Source organism: Clavelina lepadiformis, chromosome 3 (assembly GCF_947623445.1).
Source record: "Clavelina lepadiformis chromosome 3, kaClaLepa1.1, whole genome shotgun sequence".
NCBI classification, from domain to species: domain Eukaryota; kingdom Metazoa; phylum Chordata; class Ascidiacea; order Aplousobranchia; family Clavelinidae; genus Clavelina; species Clavelina lepadiformis.
The window spans coordinates 5,097,085-5,124,128 of record NC_135242.1 but is presented as its reverse complement, the minus strand read 5'-3'; the positions used below and the strand labels follow the sequence as shown (position 1 = coordinate 5,124,128).

At 38.6% G+C, this 27,044-nt stretch overlaps 1 protein-coding gene across 3 annotated transcripts; it reads right to left on the bottom strand.

Moving 5' to 3' along the window:
* Nucleotides 1-262: 262 nt before the first annotated feature.
* Nucleotides 263-25,984, bottom strand: LOC143448205 (fibronectin type-III domain-containing protein 3a-like). Of its 3 annotated transcripts, none has more exons than XM_076947820.1 (23): nucleotides 25,846-25,984; nucleotides 23,061-25,672; nucleotides 15,844-15,922; nucleotides 14,016-14,233; nucleotides 13,816-13,897; nucleotides 10,550-11,020; nucleotides 9,896-9,948; nucleotides 9,544-9,707; nucleotides 9,178-9,237; nucleotides 8,665-8,803; nucleotides 7,484-7,662; nucleotides 7,127-7,376; nucleotides 6,348-6,486; nucleotides 6,018-6,149; nucleotides 5,784-5,942; nucleotides 5,407-5,591; nucleotides 5,188-5,301; nucleotides 4,198-4,347; nucleotides 3,751-4,088; nucleotides 3,431-3,634; nucleotides 3,064-3,230; nucleotides 2,708-2,835; nucleotides 263-2,565 (listed from the first exon to the last, which is right to left on the bottom strand). In XM_076947820.1, the coding sequence occupies exons 2-23, from the start codon at nucleotides 23,184-23,186 to the stop codon at nucleotides 2,104-2,106; spliced, it is 3,999 nt and encodes a 1,332-aa protein (XP_076803935.1). In that variant the 5' UTR covers nucleotides 23,187-25,672; nucleotides 25,846-25,984; the 3' UTR covers nucleotides 263-2,103. The 3 variants fall into 3 exon arrangements, with proteins under 3 accessions (XP_076803935.1, XP_076803933.1, XP_076803934.1); XM_076947818.1 differs by lacking the exon at nucleotides 25,846-25,984 and adding an exon at nucleotides 16,096-16,453 and having other exon boundaries at nucleotides 23,061-23,192; XM_076947819.1 differs by lacking the exon at nucleotides 25,846-25,984 and having other exon boundaries at nucleotides 23,061-25,785.
* Between the last annotated feature and the right edge of the window lie 1,060 nt (nucleotides 25,985-27,044).

The window sequence follows — 27,044 nt, the reverse complement described above, 5'->3', positions numbered from 1 at the left end:
TATTATGGGTAAGTTGGTGGCATTTGCCCCAGAATAAATCGATCCATCCACCAATATCTTTTCAAAGCTGTTTTTGTTAAAACGCTGAAAATTGACAACTCTTTTCAAAGCAACTCTTTGAAACTTCTCAACTTTTCATTGCAACTCTTCTCAAAGCTGTTTTTGTTAAAACGCTGCAAATTGACGCCGCTGGGACCAAAAACTCTTCTACTGTGTCCGGACTCCAGAAAATTAGATGACATTTTAAAGGCAGACAATGACGTTCGTGAAGCTTTTTTGTATTTATGCAATATGTCGGACAGCAATTTATCGCACATTGTACAGATATAATATAATTGTACTTCTACACGCTTTTCTAACACAATACTTTACAGACAGTAAGAGGCCGTGAAACACAATGTGGCATTGTCATGCCGCCGATAACATTGCGTTTGTAAGAGCGGGCAGGGTTGAGATCAAAAGGAACATTGGCGACAGAAATACTCGACTGTGATTAGGCTCGGTACAAATGCAAGCATTATAGTGTTCGACGCGACCCAGGTAAAAAACTCAAGCACACATTATAAACAATTGTGAACTCGATATAAGATATAGCTCCAGCATACAGTGAAAATACACTGCCTTCGCATCACATAAACCGTGTAAGTGTAATAAATAAACGTCTACAACTGTATATATATATCTTAAACGACCGATAAAACTACCTTTAATCCGTAGAACAAGCGATAACATGTCATCAAAATCTCCATATAACTGTAATATAAAATACAGGTTCATATAAAGGTTAATATCGTTGACACCTGCAACTTGGCAGCAAAACTTGTCACTATTGCACTCTGCACAGTTATAAGTACACTGATGTCCATGGCAGGCGAATGACCGCAAAAGGCGAATGTTCAACAAGGAAAAAGCAGAGCACGTTCTCTTTACCGAAGCCCATTTCCAAAATGTTTGCGCAAAATAAAGACCAAGTCCCACATCCCACTCTTGTAACTAATCGTAAAAATTAAATTTAGATAAACACTTCTTAGTGGTACGTACGTTATGAATGTAATCCGTTTGTTAATGCAAAAGCGCACAAATCTCGTTAGGAATTCCAGGTTATGCGTGAGTTTCAATACAAAAACTTTCGGCTTTCACACGGCACTGCTCTGCACCACCTGAATGTGTGCTGGCGATTGACTAAACGATATTTTCATAAAGGTTGACACACTGGTCAGCGCGTAAATACGAACACGGCGCTTTGAAGCATGGGTAGCGGTAGTCATCTATGTACAGCAACAGGCTGACGGCGAGTATCAAGCAAGGAGCAAAGTTTTTACAGACAGGGTTTGAAGTAGTAAAATTTACCTATGGCCTGTACGCGATGACTTGATCTAAACGAGGCGAAAAATAAAAACGTTCGTGCTATTATGACTATGTCGTTTTCTGCAAGTGTAACAGCACCGTAAGAGAAAAAAACAGTCGCATCAAATTGGAAAATACCTTTGTAAAAAGACAGTGTAAAGACACCGTTCCCCGCTCATAACTATGACCCGACAAGGTGCTAATCGAAGCATTTTGCAAGCTTTATCACCACAAAAGCTAACAAACAACATTTAGACGAAATGTAAGGTACATTGGTCCATATAAGCAACTACGTAATACTAACATGGGTAAAGATCAGTGGCAAGACAAATACATGTATAGCAAAAGACGAAAATAAACAAGACAACAAACCTAATATAGCACAATGAAGAGTTTGTTAAGGGCGGGATCGGCAAGTTAAAATTAGTGGCGCCCTTTTTATTTTTATTTTTTTTTCTAAAACTTGACCGTCTGGTTCCGAAACATTTCGGAAATAAAAACACCTTTAAAAAATTTGGCCATACAATTTCAGCATGCGCAAAGCGATCACCACAAACGTGGTCGTTTCGTCAAACGAAAACCGTGTAACTCTGCATGGGAATACGTTAAGCATTTGTTTCAATGCAAAAATTGGTAACAGAGCCGATGGAAATGGCAGATTACTTGAAATCGTCCAACTGATATAAATAATGCACCTTTAGACAAAAAAAAACAAGCCAAATAAATAACATTTAAGAGAGTTAAACAGCCATAAAATCACTTGACATAGAAAAACTGCAAAGCGAATGCGATTATTATTGCACTTAAAAGGTAGAGCGCAAGCCAAATGGCCGCTTTCTTGTCGTCCGAAAGACTCTCCTGCTCTGCATCAGGGCTGCTAGTCGTTTGCGCTACCGGCTTCACGAGAACCGGTGTGTTTTTCTCTGTCTTCACCGGTTCCGGTTCGCTTAGACGCACCGGTTCCGATCTCGGTATAAACCGAGGTTCGGCGACGGTTCCTTCCTCACCGGGTTCACCGTCTGGGGTTACGAACGACACAGAATTACTGAAAGGACCTTGCAATGCGTTGTAGTCGTCGCCGGCCTCTGACGACGAGCTGTCGTCATGGTGATGATCACGTAACGATGACGTAATACGGACTGCAGCGACTCTAAACCGATATTCAGTGCTGGGCTGAAGAGGTTCTATCGTGTAACAAGCTCCCTCACAGGTACGGTCCTGAAAAGCAAACGTTTGTCGTTTGACTTTTCACCGAAAATACAATTAATATTGAGCGATACTAGCATTATTAACCAGTAGTATTCACTCTTAACTATGGTGACTTTACTATTTCAAACTTTCCATCTACATTAGTACTTACTACGGGTTGGACGGCTGGGTTGGTTGGCTCCAGGCAAACTCGGTACTGAATTGAATCTCCTCTTATGGGTTCGATTCTCGGCCAAGACACTTCGCAGTAGGTGGCTTTAACCAGACTGACTACAGGGGCTGAAAACAATAATCACTGCACATCACAACTTGGTATTGACTAACCAATTTAATATCGCTAGTTAACTAACTATCAGAAATTGGTATAAAATAACTACGCTCACGCTAATGAATGGGTGGGGTTATTACACGTATTTCCCAAATGACAATACGTTTCAACACATTAAAGCAGTTGATCAAAATTGATGACTTTGCCGTGAGTTAAAAGATCTGAAAACGTGATGTCACCTTCTGCCGTGGGCGGTATCTGCGGAGGAGTAGCGAATGAAAATGTAGGGGAGAAATGGCCTGCACCCACAGCGTTGCTCGCGTTAATACGAAAGCGGTATGCTGTGTTTTCGTTGAGTTTTTGGACACGATGAACGAAGTTTGAGCCGCGGTAAATGGTAATAAACCTGCCAGTGAAGTAGTTATAAATACTGTTTAGACGTCATTAATACGTCTTCCGACCGTTAAAACATTTCGGTAAAACCACCCAAAAACCTGTTACCAGTAAATGTTAATGTGTTAAGTACCGTCACCACGTCAGTTCAAGCACTAAACAGCATTACCGGCTAATCTTTCACCACCAACTCTATCATTACGACAATCTCACCTCCCGTTTTTATCGTGCATCTGTAGAAGATACTGTGTGCTGTTCACCGAACTTTGCCCGTTTCCCCATTTCAGTTTGAGGCTGTTTGTGGCCGTCTGGACGCAAGTAAGCTTCGGCGCGTCTGGCGGAAGAGGTTTGGTATGAAGACGAAGAGAGGAGCCAAATCCTCCGCATCCGATATTGTTCACCGCGCACACCTTAATGCTGAGGATAGAAGTGTTATTGCTTTGAAACTGACGCAATTACTTACTCGCTAGTAAGCAAATGTTAACAAATAACCGGTAGAAATGTTAATAAGTTCATGGTGTAAGTCGATTAACCTGTAATCGGTATCAGGACTGAGGTTAGTGGCGCGGTAGTAAGTGCCGGAGCCTTCCGATTCAATGAGATTGTCCTCACTGTCCGACCCTAGCTTCCTGGAGGAGCACTCCATGATATGGATCTTGTATGAAGTGATCTCGGATCCGTTATCGCACGGTGCGTTCCACTCTATCGCCGTCGACGTCGCAGTTGTCATAAAACGCGTCAAGTCGACGTCACTGTCGCCCTCGTCAGTGACGGCGGCATGGCGGAGTCCTGTGACGCGGTCAGGCGCGGACGGGGGAGTGCAGACGCTACCGACCTCGGAGATGGGACTGTGTCCAATGCTATTGACCGCCTGTTTGGCGCAATTATAATTTAATACAATAATAAAAATAACGACAACTGCATAGAAAGTCATCACACGAATTGCTTCCAGACTCATTAACGATCGTCCCTTAACTGACCTGCAGGCTGTAATAGTAGACGGTGTTCGGGGACAACGTTTGAAGAGGGTGGACCAGCACTGGCCCTGTCAAGCAGGCCAGCATCGAACTTTGCGCTCCGCCCCACATCAGCTTATAATTAGTGATGTCGGCCCCGTTGCTTTCTGGCGCCTGCACAAACAAAGCTGCTATCACATGTCAACAAACGTTTGAAATGTTAAAAATTTGCTTACGTTTGTTTATGCTTAGGCGCTGGAATTTATACGAGTTCGCACGAAGTCCAATTTAACGCTGGCGCCAGCGACATAAAAAACGAAAATACTTTACTGCCAGTAATTGAGTCCAAATTCAAATAAAAACAGTGGGCGTCGGCTAATTACATTCATACGGCGACACGGCCTTGTAACGAACAGGTGTGTAATCAACCCTCTAAGTTTATGCGCCTATATATGTTTCACGGGCTCATCATATTGACGGGTAGTTATGTAGACAGGTGGTTAGCAAAATGTTATCTTCCTCGCTGGGATTCAAACACCTGTACACTTTGTTACTGGTTAGCTATTAACCCATTGTGCTCGCGTGTCAACGTTTCCATTATGGCGAAGCGGTGTTTGTAAGAATGATGTTATCGCAGTTGTTTCGTAACTTGAATTGTTGACAGAGTCGAAAATTATTAGAAACGACGTATAAAAATAAAACGAAAACGCGTAAGGTCGTTTTCGAGCGCTGGCGCTTAAAATTACGACGCGGTTACGTCATGTTGAAGTTAGCCTGTACACAAAACAGCCTTTCGTTCGTCAGTTGGGATATATCAAGAATTTCTCAAAACCAACATAACACTTGACTGGAATTACTTGAACTCCCGTCAAGTGTTTTCCTGTATATCTCTATATCGCAGAAACAATAAATTCTAAGCACACGCCTTTTTAATAACGCGGCCAAGGGTAGGTTAAGTACGGGAAATAAAAGATCTCAAATGTATATTAGCAGAAACTGACAGCACAAACTTACGTTCCACTGCAGGTGGACGGATGTGGGACTCAGCACGGTTGCGTCCGGAATAGCTGGCTTGTCCGGAGAACCAGGGCTGGTGACAACGGCTAAAGTATTGGACCACGGACCGATCTACACAGACAGAAAACATATCTGTAAAGTGACGTAAGGCCGTAATACGTCGAGTACGGGCACCCGTGCGCGTTTATTGTTTCTTGGAAAACAAAAGCAACTTACGCCGACTTTGTTCTCGGCACGAACGGCGAACGAATACTCTGTTCCTGGTCGCAGACTCCCGACCACGCAACTCAGCTCAGGTCCTTTGTAGGCGATGGAATGCTCGACCGTGTCTACATAGGCGGTGGGGATACAACTCGCTTCGTAGCAAGTTATCGTCGTACCTCCTGCGTAGCTTGGAGGGTCTGTGACAACGCGTCTTTATCAAAAACGTAATAAATTCCTATTGTTTAATATCGTCGTTATAACCCCGGATATGAGGACAGATGGTTTATATTGATTGAGTGGTATGCGGTCACTTCTACAACTGTTTGTGAATTTCCCTGACGAGATCAACCTATCAGTCAAACTACACGAGTAAAGCGTTGTAAACTCACCCCATTTAATAGTTATACAGGTGGACTTGGGTCGGAATGCGAGCATGGGGGTGTCACACTGGCCCGGTATAACAGGAGGCGTTGTAACCATGGCAACGTCCGAAGGCATGCTGGTGCCGCCAGATGTACGGCAAAATACACGTAACCGATAGGAATGACCTGCGAATGCAATCACATATTGAGTGCTTACATTCGGCTTCGGTGCATCTCCTTTGAATCTTAAGCGTTTTCTACCTGGTTCGAGTTCTTCCACCGAGCATTCCTGGTCCGGCCCGTTGTAGATCACCTCCATCGGTCGGCCTTTGTCCTTCGACATTTCCATGACGTATTCACTGATTTGGGAACCGCCATTATCCTTGGGCGCGTCTGGAAGAAAAACATGCTTCTTAAGTTGCAGCATTTTGTCATTGACACTTAGGACGTTACACTGAGGCTCCAAAGTGATGTTTTTGCAAAAAAGATTGGTGTAAGATTAGTGCTAATAATGTTAGTTTTACTATTACCACGCAACTATCGCATTAATTTCGATTTAAATCATTTATATTTCATTTAGTATTTGCTCACCCCAAATTAGTCGGAAGAAGCGGGCATGAATACCCCCCTTGACATGGGGCTTGCCTGGCGATTGGGGCTTGTCGGGGCATGTGACGTAAGATGCAACTTCGCTCCACTTGCTTTTGCCTTCCTTGTTGTAGGCGGATAACTAGAGAAAGATGATAAGTTGCAATGGTAATTAACTGTTATAACAACTATTTCAGCATGCAACAAATGGCACAATACAATTGGGAATATATTTATGCGGAACGTAACTGGCGAGCAAATGCCGCAAACAATGGAATGTGAGCGGAGTACGGTAAATCTCTTTTGCGCTACCATCAACACGTAGAATGTTATCGCTTTAAAAATTTCCACGCCAATGGCAGTATTGATACGGATTGTGGTCACGCACATTAAGCGTGTTCGTCTCCGCTTTCTTGCCGAGTTATGGGTATTGTACCAATTAAAAGAGGTTATATGCAAAAACGATTGAAGAATGGCGAGGGGTGACACGAGCGAGCGCAAGTGACACTTCCGTATTGCGTCACTGCTACAGCTTTCTTGCACGAAACTACTTAAATAATGTCATTTGTACATGTTTTGGCATATTTTCGTAAAAAGCGTAATCAGCGGATTTTAAAATTTGACTAATTACTGAGCAAGGAAGCAATTGGCGCGTACATTAATACCGTTCCAAGGATTTAAAGAACTTGCAAAGCAAACCTTAAGTGACATGAACCGAGTGGACACGCAGGGAAAAAACTTCGCACAAAATTCGCGAGCGTGTTATTGTACGTTGAACTTACCCTGAACTTATAATGCGTGCTCCGGACCAAGTTTTTGACAACGTATTTCAGCTCGACTCCGTCATATTCGGGACGGAAGCCGTAACCGGTGGATTCGTCATTCATTTCCAGAGTGTAGCCGGTAACCTCGCCGGCAGGTTTCGCCCAAGCTAATGTCAGACTTTTCACCATAGCCTTGGTTAATCTCGGGGCGTCCGGCGCACCGGGGACAGTCCCGGACGTTGGAAAACTTACGGAGGGGCTCCATGGGCTAAAAAATAAAGTCATCCGAGTAAATACAAACAAAAGTTTCTATATTTGAATTCCAATTTCTTTTCTATATCAATCAACATGCATTCAATTTATGTCCATTATAACCTTTTGCCCATCTTGTTTTCTGCGGCAAGCCTAAATGTATAGCTGTGAGATGGCATTAGCTTCACTGCTTTAAACTGCCTTTGAGAGTTACTAAATAATGGTTGAAATGGGCTTCCGAGGTTTCCTTCGTCCCATTCCAAATGGTACTTGCTTATTTTCTCTCCATTATCCAATGGAGCCTGAAATGTTAAATGAAAATGTGGATGAAATTTAATAACGGGCACAGCGGTTGACCGAAATGACTCTAAATTGTAACATTTCCGAGCTAATGCTTTATAACGCGTGCAAAAGTAACGTACCGGTTAAAATCGAATATCATGGCAACTTAATACAATGAACAAGCTCAGTAGGCAAAATGATAATTCCAGCAAAATGAAACGCATATGCACAATAGATTAGAGGCAAGAAATCAAATTTGTCAGAGCATTGTTGGAGATCAGCGACAGACCTAGAGTCTACTGGTAATGCCATGAAAGCCTTCAGCATGTAATAGCAAGCAAACTTTAAAAAGCAATCGTTTTGCTAATTGGTAGTTTCCAATAATGGTTGAGTTGAAAAGTTTTTAAAGGTCTGTGACGTTTTAGATTGCCACGTAGGAAACCCTGTTAAGCCAATATGTGTTTCCTGTGTTCTGACCGCGTTCATAAAGTCAACACACTTAACAAACTAAAAACAAACAAGTGAAAAATTTGATGATGTGGCAATTAGTTTTCCTCTAGTTGTTGAACGCACCCAGCCAATCACACACCTGAAACCCTAATAGGTCAGGTATAAATAAAGTTTTTCAGTGAACCAAGTTTGGAAGCAAGACACGAAATAAGAGTTCATCTGCTTAAACTAAAAATCCAAATATTGATAGCACTGACTCATAGACTTTAAATACACACAGGATTGAACCGCAAGCAAAATCTATGCTCCTCGCAACCAAATATGTCACATAAGGTTTCCTTGTGTAAATATATACACACAGCATACAGCGTTAATTTCCAATTCCTGCCATAGTTTATTGAATAGGAGCTAAAAATATATCCGACCAGTAATACTGAAGTATGCACGACCACAAAGTGGTGCGTGCATGTCAAATTTGTACGTGCGTGTGGTGCTTGAGTCAATTTAAATCAATCACAATAAAATATTGGTAGAATATTTAAATTGGTGTAAAATAGATTAAGCCTTCCTACCGTCCATTTTAGCAGAATGGAATTTTTTGTACGATTTGTTGATTTTGGAGCTTGAGGTGCTTCAGGCGGACAGCTTGGTGTCCTGAACGACGTTACTTCAGAGCTTTCGCCTTCTTGCTTGTTGTAAATGGCATAAAGTCTGTGGAAGTATTACAAACAAAACCTATCACATTTTATTACCTTATTTCACGTGCGCTGACAAATAAAACTTTACTTTAGTTTAATGATCTAGAATTGGAACAAAATCACCAGCAAGTTACAATATAAATAATAATAATAGCGCATCATATCTACAGATTGCACGGTTAGCTTGCTCTTAACTTAAAGTAGCGAACAGAAGGCATTCTAAGTATGTCAGCGTTACTTCCTTGGCAGATGATGATTTCTGACAACCTGCTATTGTTTGAGATGTCGAATAACGAGAGCATTCAAAAGGTAACTGACTGCACAAACAGCTGTGGTCCTACATATCGTACACTAGCATAGCATATAACGGTCAACAATATAACTTACTTGACGCTGTAATCTGACGCTGGACGTAAATCGTGTAAAACATGCTTATGTTCAAGTCCCCTGCAAGCAGAAAAAAATTGTTTTTTTAACAGTGAAATGGTTTGGGCTCTTACCAAAATCCATAATTTTCCCAGCAAGTTAAAAATATATACATCAGCCGTGTATATTTAAAAATATTGCGTGTCTAGTTCGCTTATGCGAAGTACACCCATGTCAAAGTTTAGTATCGAGAGATTATGACGTCATGTGTACACATAAGATTATTCACCAACACGCATGTACAAATGTTCACAGAATAGGATGCATTTTTAACTCTATGCGAAGATAAAAATGACCGTTTCGAATACAATACAAGCAATATCTTACTTGTAAACAGATTGGAATTTTCCAGTATCTTTTCTGTGGTTGCAGAGACGAAGATCAAATAAAATCGCAGCTTCGTTTAACTTTTGTTTAACTTCAGAGGTTACTTGGTGAATGGGTAACTGACTCCACACAACTCTGGCCGACTTTGGCTTAATGTCAAGAACCTAGATTGAAAGGTTGTATTGTTGTCAAGGCTATTAAGATCAAAATGTAATATCTTAAATGGCATAGAGCTAATTTTGAACAAAATCTTTCTACAGTCAAAGTGAATAAGTTTTGCAACCCAACGCAATCAATTTTATGAAAAGAATAACCAAAGACAAGTATCATCAATTTCATTTGCCAAAATCACCTCTGGTTTCCTTGTCGCTGCCAACAGCTCAGTCATGGTCTGGTAGATTTGCGCTGCAAAGAAAAACAAGGTTAATGTGGTTTCAGTGAAAGTTGTTAATTACAAGGTTTATCAAATTTACACTTCCTGAAAATACTGTTCTGCCAACAGCCTATTCACGGTCTTGATCTTATATTTTAAAGTGACTATTTTATAGGGTGGGCAGAGATGAATTTGCTTTCACATATCACATGTTAATTAATAGTGGTTAAAATATATTTTAATTCCATTGCTGATTATAGCTTTAAATAATCGTCACATCATTCTTCACCACTTTAGGTCAAAATAATCGAGAACAAAACTGCAAAGTATTTGACTCTTAGAAGTATTTACTTTTGCCTGTAGATCAAATTCATTGTCTTCTGTACAATGTTTTTCAAGGTTTTGAATTAAAACTCTCAAACCCAGTGCCCTAGTTCGGACTTAATCTGTTTTTGCTGCAAGTTGTAGCCATTGCTAATTTGTGGTATTTCAAAAGTGGATTCATTAAACATCTTCATAGTTTTGATGATAATAAATTCAAAACTACCAAGTGCCACACTTTTTGAACACAAAAGCATAGTACTAGTTTCTGCTAGGTATTCAATAACTAAAATCTAAACATCTCATACTTACTTGATGTGGCAGTGGCATTGTTTGCTTCTGAATGAAAATGATCATGTTTTAATTGTTCATCGTCTTGTGCAACGGTTGAACCAGGAACAGGCGCAAAAGTTTCTGGAAACTGATGTGTGGAAAAGGCAGTGGGAAAGTTTGGCACAGCCATGAGATGACTGTTCGCGAAGTTAGTTTGAGGGACCACGTCTGGCATTACACATGCTGAACATTTCTGAGCTTGATGTTCGTTGGCACTTATGAGCAAACCAGGTTCGTAATTTCCTCCAGGTGATGACGTGCAGGAGGACGATGGGGAAGCAGTTACAGAACACGATCCTGAAGAAGCTACAGTTGCCAACAAGGTGTTTGTTGACGCTTCCTCATTGGAGTCCTTGGAATGTTGGTCATTAGAGTGAGCACTGGTTGAATAGGAACCATTTGGATGCATTTCAGGAAGTTGATCATGAGAGTGTGATGGCTCAGAAATATCTAAAAGCAAAGACATCAATCAGAAGCTTAGAAACATCCAAGAGCTAACATCATCAACTGTAGGTTTAACTGCGTTTGATCAACCCCAGGGGCTTGTTAAGTTAGTTTATAGGGTTCGGAAAAGACAAGGCAAACAAGCCTTTCATTGAGACTTTGAGAAAATAACAAAATTATAAATTCCTGGTAAATCTGGCAACTGCTGGATTTATCAACGCAAATTTTTTTTAACAAGCATTACTAGTTATAAAACAACTCACATGGTCATTTCAGACCTTTATATGTCTTCATGCTTACAAAAGTGACTTAACCTAAGGCACAATTTACAAATCAGGTTGTGAGACCTGTAGACTCATGGGGATTCTATAGAACTTTATGAATCGGTCAATTTGAATAAATAATCACTGCCGGTTCTAAATCTAAATTAATCAATCATGATAATCATGCTGCCTTAACAAATAAGCAGGAACTCAAAGGGAATTCACAAGCATCATGAGTGACAGCCTAATGATAACTAAGCAAGAATAGCCCATGAAACAAACTGCCCCCTAAAGCATATGATGTTCTTTCATTGTCTGCTAATGTTCCTAATCCAAAATCTACACTAAGCACTCTGAAATACTCAAACTACACACAGTCCCTGGACTCAACAACAGCTTATTGTCTCAGTCCTCACAATCAACGTAACAACTGAGTCAAAAGGAAGGTATTGCAAGTTCAATATAATAACGTTTGCAGAATAAACATAGGAGTAGCAAGTTAGGTTAGCAACTGCACATGGCAAACAACCAGGTCAATGTTTAAAGAGCATGACCAAACAGCATTTCAGATATCGAATCACCATAACAAAATATCCATTACTATCATTGTGATGGCAAATAGATATACCATAGTTCGCTATCATTACATCACTAATAGTTAAACATCAAGTTTTATGTAACTATTCATTATTAAACAGGAGTTGTAACCGCTGGGCTGTCATCTTTTGGTCACGACCCAAAATAGGTTGACTGCATTTTCTGATGTGTTCCCGAACATTTTGTCAATGTACAACATGGTAACTTGGTTTTCGTTTTAATAAAACATACTTAAAACTGCAAATATGTGATCATTGTTACCTTCACCAAGTGTTTGTTGTTGTATATCTCCTTAATCAACAAAAAAATAAAATAAAAATGATGGCCTACGTTTGGAACAGCACACAATCAAACAGGCTTTGTTTTAATCAGTTGGTAAAACGCAGGTATATCAGTTGTTAGATATAATTAATGTTTAATGAAATTTTTGATGCTTTAGTCCAAAACTAATAGTATATTTCTGTATGTTGGAAAGGTCACAATAACATAGTTTGTGATACAGCAAAAGGCTGGATGGCAAGCACCTAAAATAAAGAAGGATTTTGCTTTCTTAAAACAGATTTTGAACCCATGTGGTTACTGGTATATACTGAGCCAAGAAAGTGGGGTGCTACATAAATGAAACTTATAGTTTATGGATTGTATCAGCACCAACAACAACATTAAAATAGAACATGCATTGCATATTGTATATGCTCTTTTTGGGTGACATAAAAAGACAGGAAATGACCGCAGGTGTTCTTTTGAAACATGGTTTTTGTACCATAAGACTAAAATAACACACCCTATTGAACAATGATGGTATAAAAGTCCTTATATTAGATGCTAAATTTTGACGTTACTAACATGTATAGCATTTTGTAAATGAAGAGTTGAAAATAAATTGCATTTAATGTGTCTAAACAAAATGAAAGACTTTTTGTAGCGCTTTAATGTACCAATAAACATTTCTCCATATTTTGCATAAATAATAATTTAAAGCATTTTTGGAAAGGAGCGACAGCACTATTGGGCTAGTATCAGATACCGGAAAATTTAACATAATTGACAAACGAAGCATGTACAATTTAATAAAATCATAAACAGAACCGTCTCCCCGGATTAACTTAACTGACACACTTATAGCAATTCAATGGTTTTCTTACCAGCACAAGCCTTAACATGTTCTGACTTGGGGTATATGACTGCTGTTTTTTCTGCCTCCTTAGCCTGGCATGTATTATCATGGATGCATCTGTGGATAGCTGCATCATCACTGACAACTTTCCTCGACCAATAGCTATTACTACATCCTTGTACCTGGCCATGGTAACACATGCAATGGCAATGATATGGTGAAGAGGGATGCAATAGAACACTGTTGTAATTTGCTGATTTTGCTGGTTTGAAAGACAATGTGTGAGCACGGATACAATTGATATAACTACAGCATTGATCAGTGAACTGAAGGGGCCTTTTGTAATTGTGTACATTCTGATACACAACTCCTGACCATCTACCTGCAAATATAGTTTAAAAAGTAGGTAAATATGACAGCTGCATATCATTGTTGTAGTTGTTTGCTAATATCTTGTCTAAACCAGGTAGCAAGATGGTAAAACGAATTTGGGTTTATATGGTTGTAATGTTTGTTTGCATCTCTTGGAAAACTCTGGCCTTTGCAGTCTTGTCTGCAACAAGCATAATTAATAGAATGCACCGGACACATAATTTGAGACGACAGTTTTTCTAACTTATGACCAACTCTATATTTCTGATATGATATTTTTCATCTTTATTACCCTTAAACATAGCCTGACTTTCAAAGGGCTGTAGACCATTTTTATTACACAAACCAGCAAATTTAAGCCAAGTTGTCATGCAGGTAGAAGGTAAAATAAATCAACTATTGGTCAGAGTGTTTGATTTATAAAGAACTGCTACCGGTTCCCATTTATATACCTGGTAGATGAACATCTTCAGTAACATACACTGGTGAGCGGGGAGGTAACTGGAAAAATTCGGGTCGGCAGTTTTGGATTATCTGCAATATAACAAATGTTGGGATATTGCCTTGAAGTATTTCATTAAGAGACAAGCTGTGAAGTGTGCAATAAAAATGTAAGAGCCATGGTAACTTTTATGCAAATAAAAATACTTACTGTTGGAGCAAAAACACCAGGATGAACAGGCTGCATGTTGACATGCATGGAATGGGGGTTAATGAACCCTGTTGGTCCATCCAAACCAAGGGCACTGCTTGGAATTACAATAACTCTACGAACACCGTTTTCCTCAATTACATGAGAAACATACCCAGGTGGGACATAAATCGGTGGGATTGCACCCGTTGGTGAAACCATTGGCACCTGGGCAGGACCTGAAAATGTAAGACCAAAATGTTACACTCACAACTTTGATGCGTAGTATTGAAGCGGCTAATGATGGAAGCAACAAAAATAGAATTAGTATAAGCATTAAGAAATATTAAACATCTCCAGTGCCCAATGCTCTAATTGATGTGTGGAAAATTTGATTTCTACTAGAAAGCTAGGTTACACTTGTAAGATAGCTGATCGTCATAAATGCTGTAGATGTGCTATGTCGGAAACAATAGATTTTTAAAACAGAAAATAGTTGGTCAGATTCCCTTCTTCCTATCTTTGCACATCATTTCCATTTTAAACCACAAGTAAACAGAGATTAACATTTCTATGAATATTTTTGAAGAATCAATCACAGTGTTTGATTTTGTGCAACATATATTCAAAATTTAAAATAATTTGTAGGTAGATATGTGTCAGATGAATTATGGCAGTACTATTTAGCTGGCTACAATTTCTAATTAGCTTGTAAAGGAGTGCCAAGATCTATAGGTATCTACTTCATGAATAATACATTTACTTCAGTTGCTTTTAAGGAAAACCACAGCTTAATTCCACACTTAATTCTGACAAGAAAGTTACAGACTTTATACAAGACAAGGCTGTTTTTTTAAACACAACATTAAAACAACTGAACAAACATATCATGCCATGCAAGACATATTTAAAAGTGTTCGTAATAGGTCTATGTTATTTGAACAAATGTTAGCCAATCATGCCTTAACTGGTAGTATAGCTATTAATTAAAAACACCAGTAATTTCTGCTAAGAAATCAGTACAGCAACATTAGTATTAATCTTAGTGTCTATTTTAGTATGTGAATTACACTTGCGCAGGCTATTGAAAAACATAGTTTCAGTTTCATCCAGACAGTGTTTGAAAAATGCTTTTTAAACCTAAGATAAGTGTTTTTGAATGTGATGACAACAAAATGAAATTTAGTAATTTTCCATTACACAACAAAAAAATTATCCAGGACAGTTTCTCCAAGTGATTTGGAACGTTATGAAAATCACAAAAAAAAAACAAATGAAAGTGAGGTCAAAATGGTTTCCCTCAAAGTAAAAGTTCTTTTTGGTTTTAGTCATGAATTACAGTCAAAGACGGCAAACTTGGCCTAGAACAATACTTAATACAGAAATCACTTCAGATGAAAATAATTATGGTCTATAATTTAATACCATTATTAGAGTATGTGGTTGCAAACTAGACCAGCAGCAGATCACAAACCATTGTAACATGCGCATCATGATTTAAATGGTAACAGGAGAACACTAATGTTGTTCGTCATTATATTACAAATTGGTAAGAGTCACCATGAATAAATTTCAATTTTATTTAAATATTTTCTATTTATCTTAACTATCACAAGCCACACAATTCATTATTGATTAAACACATTCGTCATTATCACACACTTGATCTTGTTTTATTATTTGTAGAAGCATTTTCTCTGCCATGACCATCACAATAATAAAGTTTAGTGTTGAAAAGAGTATAAGTATAAGTATACATAAGCATTCAAGGAATACAGTAATTTAGTGATGACCTTTATCACAACAACATATACAAAAAACACCATGTAATACTTATTATTAAAATAACCTGTTATATTCTTTACATTTCCATCCTCAGTCTGTATTGTAAAAGTCTCCCCAGGGTTTACTTGCATTAATATCATGTTCTGCAAGTAATAAAGTAATACCGAGTTACTTTACAGTTAACAAAGTGGTCTCTTTGAAGAATTTTCCCTCTAATTACACAGACACTATCTAGGTTTCAAGTCATATAAACATCAGTCACGTTGGATCCTATAAAAGTGACAAAAATCGTCTTTTTGTGCATATTTTAGTTTACCTGGGTGGGCTGAAAATTGTAGGGATGTTCAAGTCTTTGCTCAGACATGCGGTTGTGAGTGCCAACAAACTTTGCATTATTTCTATAGTACAGGTCGGGCGGTTGAGAGGGTTGGTGAGCTGCCGTTTCAGGTGGCAGAAACACCATGGTGGATGGCTTTGAATGCTCGGTAATGATTTTTCGCAATAAATTCTCCCCGATTTGGGATCATCAAAAGCTACAACAGCAAAGACAGAACCAGCCAAATTTTACTCCGAAGAAAAAACTGTGCAAAAGATTTCGGTACTACTTCAAGAAAGATATCCACGATCTATCAGAGTGCCAGCATGTTTCCTATGCGATGCTTAAATAAACCAACCTGAGGCAATAAAAAATATGAACTTTTAGTGTTCCAAAACTGCATCAAGGGACTTGAAACCGCTCAAACACAGAAAATAGCTCAGACCTATAGAGAAGTTTAATTTACAACTACAAATTTATGTAACAGAAAATGCATTTCCAGCACCCTGGTAAGCCATTAAGCATAATATTCACAATGCCGTTTTTTATGAAAGCCCAAATATGTAAATAATGTGTCGCCGTCGCCGTCTATCCAAAGAACACGTCTGGATCTCGTCATACTATCAAATTTCAATCAATTCCACCATGTTTGGGTTGAAACTGCGGTCTGCGTATGTAGAAAAAACAGCACTAACTTGAATTCCATTCCCAACCAAGCATTGCTTTATAATGGCAGTATTCAATAAAAACAATTCGCTACTTGTGTGGTATCTTTCTCACTATAATACTTTGCCTATAATTCTCAACTGCATAGCTGACTCTGGAACACGAAACAAACGTCGAAATACGCGCGTCACATACGAGAACAATTCTGCCTAAAACCAGCCTTCTAACCTGTCGCATTTCAGTTGAAGGTGCAGAATTGTGTCGGAGTTATTGCCAAGTAGACATTTCAGGAAGTAGGGCACAGTCGAAATGACTATGTCGAGTCTGCAATTTGCCGCTGCCGTCGCCGTAAAGGCACGTACTCGATCAAAATTGAGAGACGGGTACATTTGGCTAAGACAAACAAGACCAAACTGTCTTGGAAGAAAGGGCCTTTGTGAGAACCTCAGGCATCTGACACTTTCTCACCAGTGCGCGAAGGCCACGTCAACTCGCTGGGGAAAGCAAGTTGCCAAGACTTTCACAGCAACACGAAATTCAACCTAGAAACCGATTGATTCAACATCACAAAAAACAAAGACGACGCTTATTCAAGAGACCAAATGCCCGAGGGCAGAAAACCGCACAATATTACGACGCCCTTCGGTGCTTTTTCGTGGACCATCTGAGATTATCTTGACTTCGTTATTGCTATATTTCTAGCATTGCATTTTGGACACTCTCTGAACTGAAAATACGCAGTCATAAATAGCAGTATAACACCATTATATAATAGACCACATCACCATCATGGATTTTTCAAAGCGTTTCTCAAAGGCCTACCGGTTTGGACCAAATTAGTTGTATGCGAATGAAAAAACTTCAAATTGGTTAGCAACAGACAGTGACACGTACCGACCTCTCCTCTAGAGCCAACATTCTCGCAGGGTAAAATTCCTCGATTGCAGCAGGTACATAACAGCGCTTCAAGTTCTCTTATCCATGCCGATATTATGTAAGTCTGAGGTTTTATGACGTCACAATCTTTATACTTTGCAACTTATCCTTAAATGAGTGCACTTGAGCTGAGCTTCGGCTAAATTATCTGAAGCAGATGGACGATTGGAGTTTTTTCTTTTCTAAAACAACTTCAGAAGACTTCCACAAAACGCAATTTAACGTCTCAAAATACAACAAACTTACGGCGCGAATAACTAAATTCCACCAGCTTACCTCCAGCCATTCAAATTATTCCAAGTGTCACCAATACCGCGCAGTGTCAACCGAATTACGTTTGCTGTGATAGATAGATCATCGGCTTAAACATCCAGCCTTATGTTAATTCATAAAACAATACACATTTCCTGCGTCACACCAAACTAGGCTATCCTGATTCTAGCGCAAATGTTGTGAGGAAAATACATCGCGCTATAATGACAACTGATAAGCGCAGTTCTCATGACTGCACTGACATTTCAGTATGTATGCCAAATATCAATAACCACATTTGCAAAGCGCGAGCACACTCTTTCATACGGTAATAATATACATTACATCCATAAAAAATGAGTTGAATCAGAGGAAAACATAGAAACCCACCCAAAAAAAATATTTGAATACGTATTTTGTGAAAAAAAACAATGAGCTTATGCTGCCTAGTGCAGAACAGTTTAAATATAACTAGGACACAGTAAGCTAATACTGATGTACAACATGCAATTTTCGAGATCCTGAACCACTCGAGATTAATGACGTGTACAATACAACCTGATTCCTTTCTAGTGTGTATTCCGCTGTTAATGCACTGGCCGCTAAAAACGGCAAGGTAAATATAATTTGATTTTACATTCTAAGCTAAGCTCGGTGTGGATGGCTCTAACTGACTGTGATTGTGGCCTCGACATTGCCGCTACTGAACATAAGTTGGTCAATAAAAGCAAAACAACTCCAGACGGTATGTTGTGGGGAGGATCTGCTCGACTAAATATCTGGGAATGCGGCGCCACAAAACGCGAGAAATGAACACAAAACAAACAGGATATGTAAAAGTAGATGAATAAATTTACAAGGCCGTTCCTAGAAATTGCATCCTCGAACGTTATACTTCAGCGAGTATCACACACGCGTGTGATGTGCGCTAATTGACGAGCGCTTCGGAATATAAAACTACTCAGCTGTGGTGACCAATACCGTACTATGAACCCGGTAGAAAACTGTTATACGTTAACAGGAAACAGTTCGGCCTTTGTAGAATATGGGTATGGAGGCCGCATTCCGAATATAGCGCTGTGATACGAAATACGCAAACGCTTACGCACATCGTATGTATGGACTTGCATGACACAACAATACAAGCAGCGTTTGGTGAATGTGGTCCTGGAGGTACAAACTGGTACAACCGATGGGGACGTTTTGCGCAAATGCTGTCGTAGTGAATTTATCAAACTGTAATGCAACACCTCGCTTATGTGAAAGGTTCGTATTTCAATGACTAAATGATATCCATGTTTTTCACTAAACTCGCGGTGACATGCTGCGATAAAAGAGAAAATAGTATTGTGTAACCACATTGAATGCAAAGCGAAGCTTATCGGTTATGACTAACGGACCCTGCATTGCCATATTAACATAACACAATTGGCGAGTAATATCATAGCTATACGGCCTATTAAAAAAGCAAATCAAAAAATCAATACAAGTACGCATGGTGGTTACAACAGATTCCAAGTGTTTTCCATCAATATGCTTGTTATTGTAGCAAAATGGTAATGGCAACATCTGAGTGGTAACATTCAAAGCTAAAGTGCCAATTTAGCCAGAGGCGAATTTGAATAAACATGGATAAGAGTTGAATAGGGTGTTTATATTGAGAGGTTTTCACCAGCAATAATCGGCAAAGGAATCTCAAGTTTTCAATTAAACCTAAAACATAATCGTTGCCGGCTTGTCGTTTGTAATACGTTGTGGCTTCGCTAAAATGAGAGCATAGCGCCAGCATAAGCATAAAAGTCGGACGAAATATACTTGCTCATTTAGGGCAATATGCGACAGTTGTCTGCGTTTGTTAATCCCGACAACCGCTGAGAAATTTTAAATATTCGATTTCACATCGACATTGATACAAAACAGTCTTCTCGTCGGTCAAAGTCAAAATGTCAATCAATTTCACATTCAATAGACGAACACTAATTTGACACAAACCGAATTCGAAAGTATTGTTCACAGCCGTTGAGACCCAACCAAGGTTCTTTGCAAATTTTTGAAAATATCCAAATGCACCAAAGAACAGGCCACATAAAAGGTTTAAAGACGTAAGCACGGTAATTTTGATGATGGCGATCATGCAAATAAAACATGGAAAATCAGAGTGCAGCTTACTGTATACCGGCGCCGTTCGATCAATTAGAAAGTGCTACTTTCGAACACACTCCCTAACCATTGTAGTTCAGCAATTCTAGCCTATAACGGGAACCCAGCCATACACCAGAATAATCCTCCTACAGAAACGATAACTTGAAACTAAACACCTAAATTTGACACCTGTTGATACGTTTTCACATACTTTTGAAAGTTTGGATTAATATTCGCAATAGACTAAGTATTAGTCGTGTAGTATTTAATAAAATTCCAGAGCTTCCCAAAAATTTTTAATCCGAGTTCTTATTGCAGACTACAGTTGCGCTACAGTTGCGTTTGGAATGGTAAGGTACTGTCTACAAGAGTCTATAACAATGGGTGGTAGACACCATGTTTGGCAATTAAGCTGGCACAGATTTCAACCGCCTGGTAATTAAATTCAAACCGCACATGTGGAAACGTTTTTAAACCAATCGAAAAATTAAACCTCCTTGGCTTCAGCATTTCATAGCTTTCCATTTTAAGACAAGTGTTTTAGTACGCTCTGTGTGGCTGGCCACATTCAATTTGCAATTGTCTTAAACAACAACCGCTCATAATGTTGTTTTAACGCAGTCCCCGGCATGAGATTACCTTAACCAGGCAAGCATAACGCCGCCCTTGTTCCCAACGGGCAGCTCAAATTGCGTACTGGTTGGTGCAGCTCAAATTGCGTACTGGTTGGTGCAGCTCAATAAAGACTTCGTTATAAGTTGTTTGTGGGAAAGGTAAGAGCTGGTGTAACGTTGCGCGTTGTGATAATGTCAGTTTGTATTTAATTCGTTTTAGTGGTGAAAAAATGGATTTTATTATTTTGCACGAATCATGTTTTCGCTTGCTTGATAAATAACTTACTTTTAGGCAGGCGACAATATTCTGATTTAAGTTTTGCAAAATCTTTTATCCTATTGTCTACCGCGACGTTTCAAACCAACATTATCAAACACAGTAGTTTAACACATAAACATACTACTGTAAACATAATTTTGGATACGCACGTCACAGATATTAATAAACGATCGATACCAAACACCGAAAGGTCAGTGTCTGAGACATAACTTGTACTAAAATAATCATGCGAAAAACACCCGGGCGACAGGAAGGCGTAGAAAGGGGAAAACCTTTCGCCAGGAGCAAAAATATTACCGAGTCTCTACTTTTGTATCAAGTTCTAACTCCTGGCAAGATGGTATCGAGAAAACATACCAAAACAATTTGGTAATTGTACGCATCGATACGTTATACCGAGTGAATATGGCAGTGAGAGATATACGCGGTAATAGTTCGGTTCGGTAATTGTCACACGTCAGTATTAAATTTCACTCGTTTTGAAGCGAAGCCAACACCCAAACTACTCGAATCTGCACGAATCTGCTATTCGGGTCGGACAGGAAGAAAAGAGGAAGTGCTTCACTAAGAATAACAAACGGTGCCATGCCATGCTGCACGTACAAAAAGCTAATTATTTATGGTTAATTGCATCAGAAATGCGCCATAAACTCAAAATAACAAGGCCTAAACACGAATGTCAAAAATTAGGAAACTTCATAATTTCGTAAAATGATTCCAAATTACTCTGTTCCGGATGTCTCGATTTTTAAGTGCATTGCAACAGAAAATTGCGTTATTGGAAATTGGCAGCTATCATAGATGAGAAAAACAGATAGTAGTAAAACAATAAATCGACTCTTTAATGTCTTCGATTAAGATTTTGGTTAGGTTGAAATTAATACATTGTGACTTTCAAGTTACCTTAATATTTTAACTGGAAGATCAACGCTTTGGAGATAAAATCTGAAAGATACGTTGCGTTCTGATTTTTGCGGGCAACACAACGCGCAACGAACCGATGATCGCAACAACTCCAGATGATAAAAACATTTCTTCCATAAACTATCCAGTAGTATTAACACAGACGAAAATATCATGACGCAGTTCATTGCCAATACGTCAGTCAAGGTTCCTGCGGTCGAGTAGATCGTACCGTCTACAACCATTCTGGATACTAAACAGACAAAATCAAACAGTTGTGCTGTCTGATTGGTGATCGTAGCATGATGCCTAGCACTGCATTACGCGATACAATTTATTTGAAATACCAAAGCCAACGCCATGTCCATGCTCAAGTAAATCGGGCTGCTTCTCAATGCATTTATTGCTCCACTTAACCAGTTGCTGAAATTGCGCAACTAAAACTAAAACATACGGAACAGCTACATAAGAGCTGCAGAGCATGTTTTCTCTCTCAAGCCAAGCGCAAGAACCTCCAGGCCTTGGGCAGGAGTGGTACTGACTGACGCCTGCCTCAATGCAACTTACTTAGGAAAGCGGCGGAAACCAAGGTAACCGCTGGGTCAAAGCAACCGCCAGTCTGTGAGGGGAAATAAATTTACAAAGAAACATTGTTGTTAAAAGCTTACCAGCAAATGATATTAATGATAAGCTACGAACTCCAGCTAGAACAAATAAAGGCACTCAGACCTTGTTACAACATGGCCATTATAAGTGCACCATACCTATTCTAAGATATCATATTTGTATACATGAAAAAGACCACAAATAGATAGGTGACAACGAAAACAGAGAATCCTTGTTTAACGCCTTCAGAGATTGTAGTGTAAACAAGAAATTTTCAGGTTACTGAGCTATGATACAACAACACATAGACAAAAAGACAATGCATTTATTATGCATTTTTTCACGCCATTACATCAGGGCATTATATTATAAAAATTTATCTGTATAACTTGAGTAGGGTTGAGTTAATAAGGATAATTATCTCATTTGGAAAATGAACGCTGACAAACGTTCTGCATGACTTGGCAATTGCAATGCTAAGCCCATCAAAAAACTCATATTGCATAAAACAGCTAGCAATATAAACTTTTTATTCACTGCGTCTTCGATTATATTATTAAACTTACTTCAGGTAGAGCACCACCATCTCGAGCTTGGTAATTTGAACTAGCGATTGCTGCAATGCTATTTTCATTAATTCCAGGCGTCACTTGACCCGGCAAGTCACTGTTTTCCATGGTTGGTACAGGCATTGTGTGACATAAGACACCACCATAAAGCAATTTAAAGCATTTCAGTCTTAACCTACACGTAATAAAATCAAATACAAAATTAAAGGTGTAACAACTAAAAAAAATGCATCTGCAGTAAGTAGACAATTAATGTATATCTGTATCAGAGCTGAAAATTTGTCTGACTTTCTTTAACAGTCAAACGTTAGCTGCCATAGTCACCAATCGTTACGTCACATTGTTAATTGCAGACAAAACTACATTTTATTTTTAACAATCAGGATGAAACTTGTTGTATTAGCAAAGCACACCATGCTAGATTCTAAAAGTTTTTTATGCTAGTAAAATATTCATTAGCCTATAAAAAGTTATTTTAATTATAACCATAGCATTTCAACGAATGAATAACAAAACATTTTGCACCAAGTTTATTCTTACATGTATAATATATAGGTCTTCTGCTAATGGGTTACAAATGAAATCTTAGTAGCATCTTAGTAACTCTTAACTTTAGCAACTAATTGGCTGTTAGCAGGATAAATTTTCCCAGCCCAATGTATATGCCATGAAACAGTCTTTTCATTTATGAACTTTATGACTATGCCAAATAAACTAACAATTACCAGGGCAGAAAAACTATACATAGCATACTAAAGCTTTCCAGAAAAATCATAAATTAGATTAATCAAACACACACGAACCACAAAAACTGGATTTCAGTGCTCAGTTCAGTACAAACTACAAACCAAATGAATCAATTAGACTTAACTTAAATATCCGCTTTGTTATGTACAGGTCTTTCTTCAAAAATTCAAAAACAGGCAGTGAAAATAAACAATCCAAACTGTAAAAAGTCAAAAAACAAACTCCCAAACACGTATAAAAAAGGATCAAGTTTTCTCACGAATTTATACAGTTTATCTGAGATGAATTTTTGAAGTTTTGAAAGTTGCATTTATGTGGCACTTCAATTCAACAAGAAATACAAAATTCTGAATGCACAAATCAAAAGAGACAATGTCTTGACATAGCACAAAAGTGTTTTCATACTTGATTTTCTTTTTTATCGCAATAAAAATCAAAATATAGTGAATCCGCAAACAAGACTTTGAGTGGGAAATTGGCTGGTGAAAATAAGTTTTTGACAAATGATTTCATTGCATGAAAAATATATATGGTCATGCACAGTCTGACACACACGATCGTACAGATATGATACAACTTATGACAAGTATTACATAACTTATCTTTGAGTTGAAATATGCAATACATTTCTTTTGCATTCTTCTTACAAAAATGCTACTTCCTGGCCCTAAAACATGTGCTATCAGTAACCAAAGCATATTGCAACATTGGAAACAAACTTTTGCCAGTTTTGAGCCATAAATCCATCGTACTGGCTGAAATTGATTGAAAATATCTATTTCTCTGGTAGAGTTTGCAAACTTTCCCCCTTAGATATTTTGCAATAATTAGCCTTGTAAGTTATATTCTATAGTTCTATAGCTTTGTAAGTTATATTCTATTTTAATGCTGTCGGCCTATAGCAGCTATGTCCAGCTTGTGGCCCGATGCGGCCCAGTCAGAGGTCAATTCCTTGTTATGTGTACGGTGTACCCAATAATGAAACTACTCCTTAATTTATAAACAGCAAACAGTTGCCAAGAACACTCTAAGCAACGGAAATTGACCAAAATTATTGAGCATGTTGCACACCTACTAATCACTAGCCTAATAACACAAAAAAGACATGGCCATATCACACCAACTTATAAGTTTTATGAGGTTTCAATGTTGTATATCGCTGACCTTTGTAAATTTTATGTTTGAGATACTTTTTAGAGTATAGCCTATAGCAGTAATCGGGCAGCCCCGACTGGAAAGTATGGTAGTTTTGGATGAGAATTTGTGTGAGCACTGAGCAAAGACGCAAATTTTGGCATGATGGCATGCACAGTCGAAGCCTTAATTCTTTGTTTATTTAATATAAATTGACGTTTAAACAATTAGTTTTTCTTTGTTTACTTGGCCTATTATAAATCGGCATGCAGATGAAAAAGTTCAGCATACAGGATAATAAATCTTGAGTGTGCAGGTGCCACGTTTTCCACTTTGGTAAGCAGATCAATATGCTCAAATATTGCTCAATTTAAAAATTCTTTAATTAATAGGTTACTTTTCTCACTTAAACTATTTGTTAAACAAAATCAAGAGTAGAACAGAGACTAAGTTATTCAAAGTGGGCATGTGACCCTTTGGGATCCTCAATAAAAACTGCGTCATTTTTGGCCCAGTACAGCGGTTCAGTTGAACATAGCTGGGTTTGGCAGCTTTCGTTGGTACGTTCGTGGTTATACTTTCAGGTTTACAACCGTCAACTTTCACAACTGGGATACATAGCAAATACGATTGTTTTTCAAAAATAACATGACTAGGCTCTTTCACAGCAAAACTGCCTCGCTCGAGATTGGCACCAGAATTGAAGAAAACACGGTACATTCCAAAATCTGAAAATTTATGGTGCTGACTTAATTACTGTAACGTATATTGTGAAAAACCTAGTTTAACGGTTAAACTGGTGCATAAGCTAGTTTAGGTAGTTAAGCCTGAATAAACAAATTTTGCATGTGAAACTAAAGGCTGTCGGCCTTTACAAGCAAAGCTCCAACCGTTTACTTACAGGCACAGCAGTCGCCTATCGAGGCGGGGTCCTAACCGAAAGAGCGGGTGCTGCAGCATGCTGTTTTCCAATAGCACCCTGCTATTGGCTGCTGCTCAACGATTGACAGGCGGCTGTTGGTGACGTAACACCAAGGCTGCAGACCGTGACATAACCGACTGCAGCCCCCCATCGTTCGAATAGTCAGTAGTAGTACTGTGCTACTCTTATTAGAAAAAAAGTGCACAAAAGGATTGATTATATTCATTTAAGTACTCAAAGTTTAATTTATATTAACAAAGTAGCCTAAGGATATTACAGCACACATTGATTTGCTGATAGTGTCTTTATTTTTGCCCCTTGACTGTAGGACATGTGCAGGTACGGACGGTAGGCCCAAGTGGAAAGTAGCCTATGAAAGTTTTTGACATCATATTGTGCGTGTACTGAAGCCTTAAATCTTTGTTTGTTTATTATAACTTGCACCAGCTTTTCTTTTTTATTTATTGTAAATCGACTTTGATGAATTTCATGTGTACGTGCGTGCGTGGGTATCTATTTTGAAAATGATTTGGAATAAAATTCTTGAAGGTTTAGCATCAACTATGGAACATTTTATTTATGCTCCAAAACCCGGCAATATAAACGCTCACCCCGTCAGTGGCTGATAAACGCAGTACAATTAAGTGGAAGCGATGCATTGGGAAAATGTTTACAAGTTTCTGGATTGTTTCGTGCTTTGGGTTTTGTCGCACTGCGTTGTGTTGAAATGTAGGCCTACCGAGTTTGTTTGCGGTCTTCCTATGAAACAACTAATTGTCAATTATGCAATCTCATTTTTCTGTTTAATACATTATTGTGCTCTTGTTTTGCCTACTGTGCATCCTATTTACCAGCGTGAATGGTATTTAAGCAGTTTTTCCTTTGATACATGGGAAATATTTTATGATATTCTATATCCTCGTTTATAAACTGTTTATCTTAGGTCTCTGTGGATGGTGTTTATTGAAAGTGATGGCGAAAAAAAATACAATCAACTTTTCTGTCAGTGATGCTGACATGTAAATGTGGTCTTTAGACAGCAACCTTTCAGACAAATTTCATGGCACCACCTCCAACATTCTTCCTAGGACACCTAAGAAAACAGTTAGGCTACTTTTTTGCAGTCACATCTCTCAATGTATTTACCCTCGAAAACCTGGAAATGGAAGCACTGCAAA